General features: G+C 35.0%; 3 protein-coding genes across 3 annotated transcripts; 1 reads left to right on the forward strand and 2 right to left on the reverse strand.

Annotated features, from left to right (window-relative positions):
- Positions 1–381: 381 nt before the first annotated feature.
- On the forward strand, positions 382–3647 carry hgo (homogentisate 1,2-dioxygenase). The gene is made up of 7 exons (XM_068294630.1): positions 382–413; positions 1393–1662; positions 1727–2034; positions 2097–2227; positions 2374–2655; positions 3163–3344; positions 3402–3647. The coding sequence occupies exons 1-7, from the start codon at positions 399–401 to the stop codon at positions 3525–3527; spliced, it is 1314 nt and encodes a 437-aa protein (XP_068150731.1). The 5' UTR covers positions 382–398; the 3' UTR covers positions 3528–3647.
- Positions 3513–16436, reverse strand: Gyc32E (Guanylyl cyclase at 32E). The gene is made up of 23 exons (XM_068294631.1): positions 16012–16436; positions 10575–10708; positions 10376–10487; positions 10042–10116; positions 9829–9936; positions 9253–9376; positions 9037–9190; positions 8521–8605; positions 8281–8433; positions 7465–7617; positions 7222–7403; positions 7050–7158; positions 6924–6990; positions 6770–6867; positions 6402–6712; positions 6168–6337; positions 5917–6106; positions 5714–5854; positions 5555–5650; positions 4553–4649; positions 4291–4497; positions 4080–4238; positions 3513–4020 (listed from the first exon to the last, which is right to left on the reverse strand). The coding sequence occupies exons 1-23, from the start codon at positions 16324–16326 to the stop codon at positions 3676–3678; spliced, it is 3585 nt and encodes a 1194-aa protein (XP_068150732.1). The 5' UTR covers positions 16327–16436; the 3' UTR covers positions 3513–3675.
- LOC137581386 (uncharacterized) lies at positions 11764–12510 on the reverse strand. Its single transcript, XM_068295611.1, has one exon. The coding sequence runs from the start codon at positions 12454–12456 to the stop codon at positions 11806–11808; it is 651 nt and encodes a 216-aa protein (XP_068151712.1). The 5' UTR covers positions 12457–12510; the 3' UTR covers positions 11764–11805.
- Positions 16437–17026: the final 590 nt, after the last annotated feature.

Consider the following 17026-nt stretch of genomic DNA (forward strand, 5'->3'; position numbering starts at 1 on the left):
AACTAGTTATTTAGTTTACAAAAAATTTATCAATCATACCACAACTGTTGCCATCTGGATATATATACACACGGGGGTAAACTACGATTATTTTCAATAAAATTGAGATATAAACCAGAAAATCGGCTATGCAAATTATCAAAACAGATTCCACACAAACACGAAAAATCAAAACAATCTTTCGATTCGAGGTACGCATAAACAACAACCTGGGAGGCAGGGCATATTCAACGCTTCAGAGACCGGCTTTCTATCGACTAGTTTAGTGACCGGCAAGTATTCAAAACATCTAGAATTGGGGGGCTGGAAAACAGGTGGCTAGGATAGATCGCCTCTCATATAAATAGAGGCGTTCTTTGGCCCAGCAGCTTTAGACTAACAGTGACACTTGACTAGAAATGTCAGAGTACAAGGTAAAGAATTCAAATTGGTGAACCAGTTTCATTTGATTGCGGATTAATAAAAAAAAACAACGAATTCTAAATTTTAAACCAATTTTTGGATAATTCGTGTCCTTAAGTACTTTCCATAATCTACAGAATAAAGTTTTGTGTAAATTTTAAAATGTTTATTCAAACTCACAAATCGTGTGTGATAAACCGTGACAAAATAAGTTTCTGTTTCTGAAAATCATGATATTTGATATGACCCATTTAAATATGAAACGTGGAGATCAACGATATGTGTATTTTAATATGCATATTAAAGTAAAAGTGTAAATAAATGAATCAAGGACTCTGTGAATATATAGCCCATGATTAGGAGGTGCAAATTTATAAACTTCTTTTGCCTTTCTATTCTATAAATTTAAAATACATTCTAACGAATTATAAATGTGCCAAATATAGACAGACAGACAGAAGGCAAAAAGTTTGTTCTATTTGCTTCTTGGTTCTTCTTGGGCCCTTTGAATGATGGATATTGAAATTGTTTGTTTTTCTTGTAGTAATAGTGAAGACGAAGATATTTCGGCTTGAGACTATATAAAGATGTTCAGTTTTCTAGAGTCTAATCTAGACTATTCACCGACTTAAAAAAATGTATTCAAATCTAAAAATTTAAAATGGTTGGGAAACAATTTTCTACCATTTAACCGTGTCACCAGTTGATATAATATTGGCAATTCTTCTAACTCCAATTCTTACCCAGAAAACTTCTTTCAATAAATTCCTAAGGATCAATAGGATATATGACTAACGTTTTGAAAGTCTATAAGGGATAGATTAGAAGGTTTTGAATGAAAAATAATTAAAACAAAAACAGAAATCTGGTACACTGGAAATTTGCCTCGATTAGAAACTCGGGACAAACAACAAACTAATGTGTTTTGCATTAAAAGTTGAATGAAAAGCATTTGCATAAACTGTTTCTCCAATTTTCTTGGTCTTTCAGTATTTGTCGGGATTCGGCTCGCATTTTTCATCTGAAGATGAACGATGCCCCAACTCCCTGCCGATTGGACAAAACTCGCCACAAATCTGCCCTTACAAGCTGTATGCTGAGCAACTTTCTGGTAGTGCCTTTACAGCACCACGAACTGAAAATCAAAGAACTTGGCTATACAGAAGACTGCCATCGGCGGTCCATCAGCCATTTAAACCATTCATTGGAGCCGAATACTTTACTCAGAATTGGAATGAACAGCCACCAAATCCTAATCAGGTAAGCCAATGAGTCCCAGTAAAAAGATTTCAGAGTCCTCTTACGACTTCTAACATTGATTTAGATGCGTTGGAAACCATTTGATCTACCCACAAAGAGGGATGAGCGTGTGGACTTTGTTCAAGGATTGCACACCATTTGTGGCGCTGGTGATCCTCGTGTGCGCCATGGACTAGCCATTCATGTCTATCTATGCAATGTGTCTATGGAGAATTCGGCTTTCTATAATAGCGATGGTGATTTCCTGATTGTACCTCAGCAAGGAGTCCTCGACATAACGACTGAGCTGGGCAAAATGACAGTGGCCCCCAATGAAATTTGCGTCATTCCTCAAGGAATACGCTTTGCTGTTGGAGTGGACTCAGTCAGCAGGTTAGCTTATTGTTAGATTGAATACAAGTGAAGTATTTTAATCTATTTAAATTTCATCTTAGGGGTTATATACTTGAAGTATATGATGGCCATTTTCGTCTACCCGATTTGGGTCCAATTGGTGCAAATGGTTTGGCTAATCCAAGAGATTTTCTAACTCCTGTGGCTTGGTTCAATGATAAGCAAGTTGAAGGTAAGATCAGCTATAATATGTCTTCCTTTATCCTCCCTAAAGTATGCAACATGCAATAAAAGACTTTGTTTCTGACAGCTAAAACCAAAATTTTACATTCTTGCGCAGCTTTTTTTTAACGTTATTAATTCCTTTCTCAATTTCAGAATTTAATGTGATTTCGAAATATCAAGGGGGCTTGTTTGTGGCCAAACAGAATCATTCCGTGTTCGATGTTGTTGCATGGCATGGCAATTATGTGCCGTATAAATATGATCTAAGTAAATTTCTGGTTATTAATTCCGTTAGCTTTGATCACTGTGATCCAAGTATATTTACTGTCCTCACGTGTCCAAGTTTACGTCCTGGCACAGCCATAGCCGATTTCGTGATATTTCCACCAAGATGGTCTGTTCAAGAGCACACATTCCGTCCTCCATATTATCATAGTGAGTGAAAACTTATTTACCATTTAATTTAATATAATATCTATTGATCATTTTGTGTGATCGTTGGCCTTGGAACTTAAACCACAACTTTTTTAGTATTGTAAAACGATGAAATATTGTTTACAAACGCTTTTTAAAACACTTTTAGAACATCCTTTTTTCTGATCGTCATTGTCCAATCTTCATTGTTTCTCCTTCATTAAAATTCTTATCTATTTTAATAAAATATATCATTAGACTACGAAACAACTATGTTTCTATCTAAAAGTGAAGTAGATTGTATATTTTAATAAGTGTTGTAAAAGGGTATTAAAATCAAAAACTTTGATAAGCAATTAGAGAATTCGAAGTACTTTTTCTCCGTCGACTATCCAATAAGTTGTTCTTTGTTCTTTCTTACTTAATCATCAGAAATAATGGCTTTACTAAATGTTAAATTAAATTAAATTTTCACGTAAATCTCTTGAATTTTAAATTTATCACAAAGCTTAATTTTTACTCTTAAAGGAAATTGTATGAGCGAGTTTATGGGCCTCATTTTGGGACGCTATGAGGCAAAAGAAGATGGATTCGCTGCTGGCGGTGCTACGCTTCATTCGATGATGACTCCACATGGTCCAGACGTCAAATGCTTTGAGGGTGCCTCCAAGGCGAAGTTGATACCTGAACGTATTGCTGAGGGAACTCAGGTATGACAAGATCTATAATAATCCCAAGTATCTAGTAACTGAAAATTGAGTTTTCAGGCATTTATGTTCGAGTCATCGCTTAGCTTGGCCGTAACCAAGTGGGGAGAGGAAACCTGCCAGAAATTAGATGCCGAATACTATGAATGCTGGCAATCTTTAAAGGATAACTTTACCATTCAATAATGAAGACTTGGCTTGGCTTTAATTGGGTAGAATATCCAAAAATGTACACTCACACACACACATACATACATAATCCTTATTGCTAGATAAATACAACCTTATGTGGTATAATCCCTTTAATTGATCTAAGAGTCAATTGTTCTTTGGCTTAAAGACGAAATGTAATGCTCGGTGCAGAACGAGGACTGCGGCTGCTTAGAGCTTGACTTCCATTTAAGCGGCAAACACACAACTGATTGCAATTAATCTGTGTGGGGGCGGTCATTTGTTGCAGAGACTGTGGCTCATGGGAATTGGTTACATTATCATCGGATCGTCGACTGTATAAACACTTTGTGGCACAATTGCAGGAGCCCGTGTTGCGAAACTGCGACATCATCGACATGGTCATCGAACAATGGGTATCCAATGTATCCACAGTGCTTATTAGATCGGGAGCTAGTTCGGACTGGGTACGATTGGTCAGCCAATAAGTTCGCATATCCCCCTTACCCTGTAAATCAATGGGCCAAGTTATTTAGGCAAAAACCTTCTCAATAGAAATAGAATCACCTTAATGTTAGTCAGTCCACGTTCAATGCAAGCATAACCGCCAATGGTAACAAGAAGTTGATAGGTTTCTTCTGAGATGTGAATTTTCATCGATTGACTAGTACTTTCCATTCTGGAGGCAGTGTTCACAGTGTCACCAAATAGGCAATATCTTGGCATCTGTTTTTTCGAAAAAATGAGAATGAGAATGAAAATGTATTCTCCTATTTACCTTCTGGCCTACAACACCAGCTGCACATGGTCCAGAATGTATGCCAATGCGAATTTTCATGGTCTCAGTTGGCTTATGTTGAATCTTCAAATTTCCCACATGCTCTAGTAAATGTAGGGCAAGGGATGCAATTTCACCAGCATGACGATTTCCATTGTGCAGGGGCAATCCTGACACCACCATGTATGCATCGCCGATTGTTTCAACCTGGAAAATATATTCTATATTATATATCACATGGTAGGTCCTTACATTTTCCTACCTTATACACATCATAATTGGATATGATGGAGTCGCAACAAGTGTACAAATCATTTAGCATTTCCACAACCTCAAATGGTGTGCTTGTGGTACAAAGACTTGAAAATTATAATATAAAAATACAAATAATTAATTTAAAAGTAAGAATTTTCAACACAAGTTCTTAGAGCCAAGTTTTAACAGTCAAAGTTGCATTTCATAAAAAATCGTCCCAGTTTAAAGGGCATTGAGCATATAATTTTGAAATTTTAACTTGCAAAAGGATAATTTTAGTGAATTTTTCAAATTTAAGGACTAAGTGAAATAGGAAATAAAGAATGTCTGTTGCTTTGTGAGTTACTTTGAGGCATTATCCAACAGGGACAATTTTTATTGTTTTAAAGACATTTTGTCCACTTGGCTTTATGTTTTATATTCCAAACTGTTGTGTTTAGGACTTCGTTAATTGATCGTTAGTTTTGTCTTAGTTTTTGAACTAGCTTTAATAACAGAATAGATATTGCCATTAAGAAATGGACAATCGACCATGACAGCTAAAATTTGTAAGTTTTCTTTTCTACCCTTGCGGTTCGATTCAATAGGGTCCTTGCTTCTGCGATTTCCTTTATGTATATGTATGTCGGATAGTGTTGGTTAAGTGACTTATAAGCCCAAGCCTAATAAAGTACTAGTTAGTTCCAATGGATTGACCTGCCCTGGACACTTGGAATGTTGCTTGGAATGTTGAGCATCTAAGTAACCTTAGAAACAAATGTTGAGAGCTGTCTTCAGGTCAGGTCCTATATAAAGAGGGGCCTCGGGCTAGAAAGCTCAGAATAATAACCCCTGGTAACTAACCACACAGTTCTAAATAAAAAGTGATTAAGTTAAAAGTCAAAAGAGTATAAAAACATAAGGGAATTCAGTAAAAGTGTTAACGCCCTGAAATATACTACTTTGTATCTACGTTAAAATGGTAATAGACTGTGTTTTTATAAGTTTTGTCGTTTTTGGTAATACATACTGCGTAAACCCGACAATATCGCTAAATAGAATGGTGACACAATCAAAGCATTCCGCTTCCACAGGATCACCGCGTTTCAATAGTTCTGCGACAGTTCTGCAAAGTTGTTTACTCATTAGACTTAGTAAGCCAAGTTAATTAGGATATATGCATATATACTTGGGTAGCATTTGATACAAGAGCATATCTGTTTTCTTTTTCTCTTCATAAAGTAGATTCGTACGCTCCTGGACAAGACCCTCCAGATTATAAGCATATTTCTCCATTATGGCCAGCATATTATCAAAAATATTTGGTTTACTATGAAATTTGAGAGTTCAAAGTTTGTTAAAGGATTTTCAGGTTCAACCTAATATACTCACAGTCCAGCTTGAAGCTCCTTTAAGCGCATACGTACGAGTCTTATATCCGGACGTATTTCCGGATCTTCTTCCCAACATTGACGCAGACATTGCCGTATATAATCGGGTATATTTAAATGAGTGTGCGTTAGAGCTGGACGAAATATGCCGTGTTGCAACAGTTCTGGACACTTGACAAATTTGATTATTTCTATACAATAGAATGTTCCACATTAGCAATTTAATTTTTGGCAAAGGAAACTAACAATTACCCTCTTTTGAGTAAGTTGTGTCGCCCCACGGTCCTTTGCGACCAATCATTTCGTACAGAAGGATTCCAAATGAATAGACGTCACCTTTCTGTGACCCTCGCGCTGGTCGATATGAATCCCTCAAAAGCTCCGGCGCCATACAAAGAGCACGTTTCAATTCCAATTCAGTTCTGTAGTTAATTTTCATACACATTGGCAACACTTAAATATAGATTGTTAGTATACATTTCTTACTTGTTGGGCTCTTCTTCGCCAGACTTGAGTTCGTGTAGGCCAAAGTCAGATATTTGGCATACCCAACGCGAGTCGATAAGACAATTGCTTGAACGTAAATTTCCATGTGATATAATCTCTGAATCGTGTAGATATATCATGCCCTTCAAAATGTCGGAAACTAACGATGAAATGAACATATGATCCAAATGAAGATCTTCATTGGCCAGGACATCCTCCAGGCTGCCCCGGGCACAGTAAGTGTTGAAAATTATCACCGAGCCATGCTCCAAAGAGGCCCCAATGAAATTTATGATGTTTTCATGTCGCACCTAAAATGCATACTTATAATATACATAGATAGTATCCCCCACCTGACTATATCTTACCTCTCGCATTAGCTTCAACTCCTTACGAATTGAACGTGTTATGTCCACATGTTTTTTATGTATTTTCTTCATTGCCACAATATTTCCACGAAAAAGTGCTAATTAAAAGAAAAACCTGCAAGCATTTTCTATCATTTAAAATAAATCGACTTACCTATATTAGTGAAGGATCTCTTGTTGGGTTCTCCAACAACAAGAATACTTTGACGGCATATCTGAAACTACAAAAAAAGAAATTGTAAACCTTTAATATTGTTTTTTTTCTTCGAAAATATCATACAATGTTCTTATGCGAAGGATTATTATATTCGCCCAGATTTATGACTGTGACCTCCTTCATGTCCACTTTCCACAATAGACCGGCCAGTGTCTGTTCATATCGGTAATGCCTTTAGAGAAATACACGAATAACTTAGTTAGAGTTAACCATATACTTATTTCTTTGACTGTACTTGACCAATAGAGCAATAGCCACTATAAGAACTAAAGCAAATAATGGTCCTGTGGCCAGGTAACGCCAATCGAGCTTTTTTCGAGGACACAATTCACCATGAAAGCCACAGAGAGGCTCAGCCAAAGGTGGGCGACCATTTAACCATTGAATGGGTCTATCGTTCTTGATGTAACGAAATTCCTAAGCATAAAATGATCAAAATTTAATTCTAGTTTCAAAGGTTTGCAAGTAGTTGACTTACTGGTATAGGAGAATTCTTGTTGTAAACAAAATAACCCACTGGCAGCATGGACATTTTGGCCAAGGATCCGTGATTAGTGCTACTACCTAAATCATTTTGCAATGTAATTACTGTGTAATTACCCTCGGCATCTCCATTAGAATCAATAAATACCTTAATCAAAGAGATGTGCGAAATTGGGAAGTTCATTAACAATGTCAATGTCAAATAAAGGATCTTTATTTCTAGATTTCTGGCCACTATTCTCCATCATTAACAGTTAATGTCAAAAAATAATTGAATTATATTTGGTACTTTTTTTAGGGTGTTGTGAGACACTTACTAAAATTGTTCAAACTTTATGTATTGAGTCTATTAAGTCTTGCAATGCCAATGCAAAAACTTAGTTTTAATATTAAAATTTTAAATTGAAATATTTAAGTGTGCAAATTAGGTGAAAAATGCAGGTGTAGCATACTTTAGGGCTAAATATATTTTCATGTCATATTACTAATATTTTTTAATGGAGTACATAATTTAATTGGAGGGTCTAAGTATTCTCAACTCTCGTAATTACATGTTGAATAAAGTACTGTAGTTAAGGTTAAAGTTTAGGGCTAATTTTAAACTACTTTTAAATAAATACTTGAATAAATGAATAAATGAATAAATAATTTGAATCATTTTTAAAGTAAAATGTTCTAATTGTAAAATACAAAAGCTTTTTTTAAGAAATGAAAAAAATGAATACCTAAGAAGTAGTAAACATGGAAGTACAAAATAATGCTATTATACATATATGTACATATGTATATAGAATCTTGTCAAACTACTTACATCAAATCCCTGTATGGAATGGTATGATCTGTTGAATATATGCCTCATTATTAGATTTCCATCATAGATGTCACCTCCATTCTTAAGAACTTCGGTAACTGCTCGAGCATAAATCATTACACTATCATATAAATGAAGTCCATGTATGGGAACCTAACGAAAGGAAGTTTAGATTTTAGGCTCTTTAGATTTGAAATCTGTTCTTTCAAATTGGAGAATTCAGCTTTCGGAACTACCTACCGATATGTTTTCGTAGACGCGTTGATGATATGGCAAGTTGAAAGTTGCTTTTAATGCATACTCTTTTATTTTGTTACAGATGTCGCTATAAGTTTAATACAAAAAAAAAAAAAAAGAAAAACATATTTGGGGAATTGAGTTTATATTTCGATCCTTCGTACATAACTGCCATGCAAAGTCTCAGATATGAATATGATGTGAAATGAAACTACGATAATTTATAGGGATGATGATTAAGAGGAAATGTTAGTACCTGATTTTGGACATATTTAATCAATTGTTAAGCAATGCGAACAAAATCACGTACAATTATGTTACTAAGAGATAGATAGAATTACCGAATGTGGGGATTTTGTGGATATGTCATGCTTATTTTTATAACTGAACGAAATGAGATTTTATCCAGTGATTTGCTCTTTTCTTTTCTAATATAAGGATCTAAATAATCTGGAATAGATGGTGCATGCATTAGAATCAAAGGACCAAGACCAAATTGTGGTCCAAGGCGAATGCTACTCACTACGTTCCATGATGTTAACACGTCGATTCGAATCGTAGATCTCATCATCCACCGATATGACAATATAATCACCGCTTTCGAGTAGTTTTCGATTTTGCAAACCGCGTACAAAGTCCACCATTGCAATATGTTCACCAATGAAAACGTATACTAATTGAAATAGTAAAAGTTTTGATTCAAAAAAAAAAGTTATAAGCTATTCCAATTCTTACTGCGTGTCGTTGAGTAAGTTTCTTCGATAATATTTTCAATTTGAGAAAGTGTCTTCTTAATGGGTATATAATCTGATATATATTTGAAGTGATTTATAGTAAAATTTCTGGATTCAGCTAGCTCCTGTTAAAGGGAATTTAAAATATAATTTGTTTTGTCTAGTTATAATAAAGTAAATAAGTCGTTGAGCCGACTTTGTTATACCATGCACCTAGTAAACAAAATTATTTGACTCTATTTGGTAAACATTGACTATAAAGGTTATTGGCGCCTCTTGCGGCCAATTTTTCTTCCTTATATCACATTGTGAAAAACGTTTAAACTCATAACTTGTCTATTTTTGGGTTAATTTTTATGAAATTTGGCAAACAGAGCGACAATGTCATTAAACATTTGTGTACCAAATTTAAAAGCGATATAGAAAAAATTGTAGACGTCAGATAGACGGACATTGTCACATTCACATGTCTACTTTACTATACGGACCAAGAATATTGTACACTTAGTCAACTGTAATATACCAGATCACTTATTTAAGTACATGGTATACAAAAAGTAATTTTCTCAAATCTTACCTGTATAGCTCGTGCCACATCAGAACCCCAAATAGGCTTAGAACTTACAACAATTGTTAGTTTATTCCAATGAAAGGCATTCAGAAGGCTTATGACACTCTTGGAAACCTAAACCCAAAACAGATATATGTATGTATGTATGTGTGTGAGTGAGTGTGTGTGTATGTGAGTGCATAGCAACGTCAACTTGAATGCATTTATATTAAGAATTACCTTTGAGGCAGGTGCAAGTGTTCTTGCAAAGGTATGAAACGTGCTCTTGTTGGAGACAATTGAGTCTGAGCATTTCTTAAGCGAAATAGAATAAAAATTTAATTTGAATTAAAGACATACTTAAATTAAGCTTAGTTTGGATGTAGCTATTTCTGGGTTATTTTGTTTTGTTTTTCTCTTGATTATGCATAATGCAAATGATTTTTATTTTAGACTTTGTCTACGTTCAATTCTGTGAAAATGGCTCAAAAATAATTTGCACAATTATTTCAAATCACTGACTATGAAACCCATAGGGCCAAATAAATTGTCAAAATGAATTAATATGACTTACAAACGACAACATGGGCATATTCCAGGCTGAGGCCAACAATGCTTCGGTTGTACAGCTCTCGGCAGGTCCAATGAAGGCTGTCACTCCCGCATCCCTCATTTCTGTCATAATTCTATAATTGACAATCAGACCAAAAGAGAAGTTCCATTTGACATGCATATTTTATGGCTATAAACATATATTTGTAGATTTGCTTTACCTTAACGGTTTCACACGATAGGCACTCATTTTGTGACCTACATCAACATTTTTGAAGGACAACGTTTTGCCCGGCAAAAGGTCAGGATTCTTGTTAACATCCTTGACGGCAAGGGGTAAGCCACCAAGAGTTACCTGTGTAAAAATTCAATAGCAACTAATTAGTTCTAATGTGGTCACACAAACATATGTATAGTAATTCAAAATTACACTGAGCAAAATGTCTTTACTACTTTTTAAGGTAAATGAAAAGTTACCCTCCTTTAAAGACCTTTGGGACTCTTTAAACTTATTCTCCTTTTGTTAAGATATTTCAGAATAAAGTTAAATGTTGGACTCTTTTGGGCACTATTTAGAGGAGGGCACTATTTTTTTGAGTGCTTGAAATTCATGCACCTTTTGGGCATTAACCAAAATCATAAAGAAACCAAAATTTACCAAAACACATGGTGAAATAATTCTAAAACTCTAGTGTTTATTTCGCACTTGCGTTTTATTTAAACCATTCTACGAAATTTGTCAACCGCAGCACGCAAAACCAAATATTTTCAATTACGAGTGCCCCCCCACAACCTCCATAGTCCCTTGAGCCTTGAAGGGCCAAGCCAACATTTTATGTTTGGGTTCGCATTGAATGTTAAATGAAATGAAATAGTTTTTGGGGTGGCATAGTATTTGAACCAAGGCCATTATAATGTGGCCCAAAATTTTGCAATTTGGTGTTATAACACCAAAGGCTATTACAAAGGGAAATAAGTAAGAAAAAAGTATATATTTTTTTAGCCTTTGCTAATAATTAAACTGTGCCTTTATTCTTATAATTATAATATTTGCTTATAGACCAAAAGTGGAGGCGCAATTAGCATCGGTTGTCTCTCTTTTATTCGTTCCATCAACCATTACGTATACGCACGGGGTGACAGCTAAACTAACAACATTCAGAATAATACTTTAATGGTCATTGAGAAGAGTGTGGCATATCGAAAGACGGTCCTAGAATTTCGAATTTCCGTTTTAAAATATGAAAATTTGTCTTTTTCAGTCCACCACATCAAATACTTATGATATTATTTAATTATTTTGTCGCTTATCTCAAAAGAGGTGGATAATGCAATATAGTAGGTAGATTGATGTATTAGAGTATGATTTTCTGAGCATTTCTGTTGAATAAGTTTGCACACAAAATTGAATTACATTTTTAGTCATTTGATTTTTATTACATTGCCAGTTGGTTACGTTGTCAAGTCAATCATTTGAAAACCCAATAAAAGATTAATACTTCTTGCATATGAATAGATACCCTGATTATAGCGATCGATTTGACGACCCGCCATCAGTTTTTGATGTAATCTGAGGGCCATGACGAAGCAAATACTTGTGACTGAAAGCACTGCCATGACATAAATTATGCAAAGCCACAGAGCCACATTGAATTGTCTGGCATTGTAGTATGCCTCGTTCGACATGTATTCGTAAAGTTGGCATATATTTTGGCAAATCCCATAAAATCCCTTGAGGCTCCATGGCAGGATCATTAACAAGCTGCTGCGCTGCCAAATCGCCATGCTGGCCACACAAAGTCGCATTAATAAATGGCTTACGATTCCAGTCGTATTTAAACGCAAATGAACCAAGCCATATCCATATAGGAATCCAATCATGGCGAATCCAGAGTACACCAGCGTATAAGCCAAGTCTAGTGGTGTCCATGAGTAGCTTAACTGAGCCGTGGGTCGTTGGTAAAAACGTGAAATATGTTCCAGTTTGATGGTCGGTTGCACTTCGCACAGGAGCAGACTCAACTCAAGTAGTGCGAATACCAGAAACAAATGATGCACACTGGCCAGCAGGGGATCTATCAAATGACTAATAATGCGGGCCATTTTCTTGGAAATTTCTAAACAAATTTCGACAAAAAATCCAATATTATGAGCTTTGAATTCTGAAAGCTAAGTACATGATGACTACAAGGATTCAATTTCATTCGCTAGGATTGCCAACAAAAAAGTTTGCAATCAAAAGCTAATCAGCTTACACTTGGGTAAACGCATGAAATCGACATATGTACGAGTCCTGAGCCTTTTTTGTATAAATGTACAGATTTTAAGGTGGAACTAGGTGAGTAAGTCATCGCACCGACTTGCGTATACCCTATACCAAGTACAAGAGCCACATACCTATATAACTTGATCAACATTTAACATAATTTTATCACAAAACATTTCTATACATTTCCAGCCATTATTCATCCGATTTTTATGAAATTTGGTATACATTTTGGTTTTGCCAATTAGATTAAGAAACTTTATGAATTCTGAAGGAATGTTACTTTTTTCGAAGCTAGACTAACACAAATAGTGTACCCCACACGGAAATACATTTCAATATATATGAATATTCTTTTTAGGGTCAGCCAAAGTTTCTTTCATACTGGGCATACATTTGATTGATCTCGATATACCCTTTCTACCTATGGATGCAGGGTAGCAACTTGTGTTTGCCCGGTGGAAACAATGTTTTGTCTCCGGCCTATCTATGTACCTTATTTCCTTCTTTATTTAACTGTTATTTGATTGATAAACATCCGGGTATGATGATGGACTCATTTTCCCACTTGAGGTGTATCCATTTCTGGGACAATTTCTAATAATTCACATATGATTAAGTGGGGTCGACAGGCTTTTGAGACATTTTACTCATTCAACACTTTTAAGTCGATGACTCGTTTACCTCTTGAATTAGTTTTGACCATTTTATTGTTTTGTTTTTGTTTGTTTGCAAAAATTTAAGAAAATTTCAAGTTTGGTTTGGTTTGAAAATTCTTTGTTGATGTTACATCTTTGTGAATGCTCTTTAATTTTTTCACTCACAGCTTATAAAAACAAGTGCCATGGCAACATTTCTCAATGGAGGAGATAAAAAAAAAACACACACACCCATTAAAATATATCTATTTTTTTATAGCAAGTGGCAGTCAAATATTAAAGCATGAAGTGCTTCAGAAATGCTCAATTTAAATTAGTGTTGAATCAAAAAAATGTTCAAGTATTTCCTATGGGGAAAAAACTTTTCATTATGGCATTTAATTTATTTATTTTTGGTTGACCAGAGCAACAAAATCATAAAATTCATCGTTATGGCTCTTGTGATGATTTTCATTTATACATTTTGCCACAATTCATTTGATGCATTCGTTTGTATTCTATTATTTGATAATCCGCACCCAGTTGACTGTGTTTTTGGGGGGTTGCGAGGGTTGCGAGGGTTAGGCAAAAAAATTTGTGTTTTATATATCGTCTTTCAAATGTATGTGAACCCCAATTAGAATGGAAATATAATTAACCTTTTGATGTAAGCTCATCATTATGGGCTTTGTAATTAATATTGGGCTTTAACTTGTAATTAGGTTGATGTCACGAAGAGTTTAAAAGGAAATCTATAAAAAGCTGCAGAGAAAAACATTTGATATCATTTAAAGAAAGTCCTAAAAGAGACAACCGAGTGTTTAATTGAGAGAGAGTTTATCTTAAGTTGTTTAGAGAAAATGTGTTAAAGACAGTCCTTTAAGTTAGCCCATAAAAAGAGCGGGATAGTTTTGAAAAGGTGGCCATAGATTTCCTTAAATAGACTCCTTTTGGCCTTCGTGAGCCATTTTAAGGTCCACCATTTATGGCAGCAATGTCCTTTGCATTTGGCTCATGTGTTCCTTCTTCCGTGCAGTAAGTCATGATAAAAAGGAGGGACCCCCTTATACCCCTTCGCCCTATGCAAATGGTAAGGTAGGATAACGGAAACAAGTGAATAAATTTTAAATTGATATGTTTAATAAATTATGAGAAACATGTAAACATATTACATATGTACATATATTGTTCTAAAGTTTGTTATTTTGATGCAATTTTTGTAACAAATGTTGACAGGGTATAAAGATAACTTTTAAAATTCTAAACGAGTTTTCTCATAACCCATAAACAAATTAGATTTTCATGAAAATTTCTATATTAGAGCTATTAATAGGCATCAGATGCCAATCAAGTGCATATCCTAAAAGCCACAGCCTGTCGACCATGTCCTGGTCCTGAAAAGCATGACAGGTGGATAATAGGTGGCTTATCTTGACACTAAATTGTTGCCGCTTTGTTTATTTTACAAGATTCCATTTGCCGTGGGGAAATGTACATAAATTTTACGAGTAAAATGTATACAAATATAATGGCACTTGCAGGATTAAAGATTAAAACAAGACTTAAGTGTGCACGTGCCAAAATGGAACCTGTAATAATTAAACTTTTGCGAAAGTGTAAGAAAACCAATTAAATATATGCATCAGAATATATATCTATGTATGTGAGAACATCTTCATGATGAGATAGATAATTGTCAATCTCAATAATTGAAAATCACAAGACACGGCATATATTTTGATTTTGATTTGTTTTTATACTCTTTCATAAAGGGTAGATTAATTTATATGCCTTTTTGATCACTTTTACGAATAGTATTCAAAGAGTGGCTTAGTAGATGTATCTAGATCATTGCAATTTAGAATTTCGAGCTGATGTGTGCAGGTTTTAGTTTAGTATTTTTGTATACAAACTTCAGTTGGATCAGTCGACTATCAGTTTCTATAGAACCAATCGATCAGAGGTCAAAAATTTTAAGTCAAGAACTTTTGTTTTCTTTTATAGCGATTGTTATAGAGATTAATAACTTATGGGTTTAAATATTCAACTAAGAATATAGAATACACTTTTGGAAACAAAATTATCATAGAGTAACTCTAGTTCTCATATTAGTTCATTACACTTTTCAATGCTATCAGTTTCATCAACATCGGTTGAATATATTATAGGATCGATTATCACCAAACTAGGTAAACTTTATGAATTAAATTTTTATTCTGCAAACTTTATTGTATCTATAGCTGACATATAAACATACCATGTAATTGGATGCTTATGTTTGTATCTTATGCCTTGTTGAAAATTCGAATTTTTAGCTAATAAATTATTGATTTTGGCATCTTCAAAAACTGGCAAGGGTCTCTAAAGTTTAGCAATGTCAGAGTTAGCCCTAACCCTTTGGTTTTTGACTAGAAAAACATTCCAAATAAACATGTACATATGTTTTTCTCTTGCACATTAAAAAAAATAATTTGTTTTCTTCACTTTCAAACAGTTGAAAAATTGTCAAATGGCATTTCAGAAGTTTGATTTTTTATTTATTTGTCAATGTTTTTGACATTTGATATTTGTTTGTGCTCGAACTTTAAATAGGTTTTAGAAGTCGCGAAACATATTTTTGGCACTTTGATTAAATTAAAAAGTTAAATTTTATTTCATGTCGAAGCTCGTTTTGATGTTGCTTAAATCAAAGACTGATAGCTCGGCTTCCGAGTAGTTGATTTACATAAATAGGTGGGCGTTCCAAGTACTTACACGCAAATGCGAGTATTCCGCAAGGAATCCAATATTTATCGTGTCGGATATGCGACGGGCAGATGTTGCTGCTGCTGCCGATGCTGTTGCAGCTCTCTGGTTATCCTGACACAGTAAGCCCAAAACGATGGCTGCAAGGATCAAGTGAATGGCTTGCATATTCCATCCAAGGATGGAATGTGCCAGTAAGCCTGGTCTCATTGAGCAAGCGGAAGTAGAGCGCGACATAAAGTGCAATAAAGTTTTATTTTCCACTGAAACTGACACCGCTTGGCAGACTTGATAGACAGAAACCCGCACTAAAGTACACCACATGCACCAGTCTCCGAAAAGGGTTAAGCCTTTACGGCAAATTGTTAACACGAAAAAAAAAAAACCCGTCGTTTGCGAATTTATTCAATATTAAGCCTTAACTTGTTGCTCGAGCGTAGTCCAGCCCAGACTGCCAAGGCTCCCATAGTGGCTGGTGTCCTTTTATAGCATTAGCTTCGTGTCTACTTTTAGGTTCGGCAACGACCCGACCTAAGCCATCCGGCAGGGATAACAGCCCGCCAAGTAAAAAAGACAAAAACTAAGTGGTATATGAATGAAAGCAGCAGCCCGTAACCCGTAAACCAACTGTCCCCAAAAAGTGGGCGGAGGTCCTAAACAATTTATTCGGCCAAAGAGTCCGTATCGGTAGTTGTCCGAAACGGGATTGGAAATTAAAGTGACCCAATGATGATGCACATGGACATGGGCCAATCATCGGTAATAGATAACATATTTATTCCTATATTGGCATTCAAATAAATTAAACAACTTGTCAGAAGATGCCTTTTGAAGACGGTTACATCAGAAATTGGGTACTTTCATGTGTGGGAGTCCCATGAATAAAGATAAATGATCAAAAATTTGTCAAGGTATCAGTTTAACCTTTACTTAACCCACTTTGTAAACAACAGGGAATGAATGAATGAATGAAAAAAGAAGCACTCTTTATGGGTAACTCTAGACAATATTTAAATGCGTTTTT

Source organism: Drosophila tropicalis, unplaced genomic scaffold (assembly GCF_018151085.1).
Source record: "Drosophila tropicalis isolate 14030-0801.00 unplaced genomic scaffold, ASM1815108v1 contig_845, whole genome shotgun sequence".
Lineage (NCBI taxonomy): Eukaryota > Metazoa > Arthropoda > Insecta > Diptera > Drosophilidae > Drosophila > Drosophila tropicalis.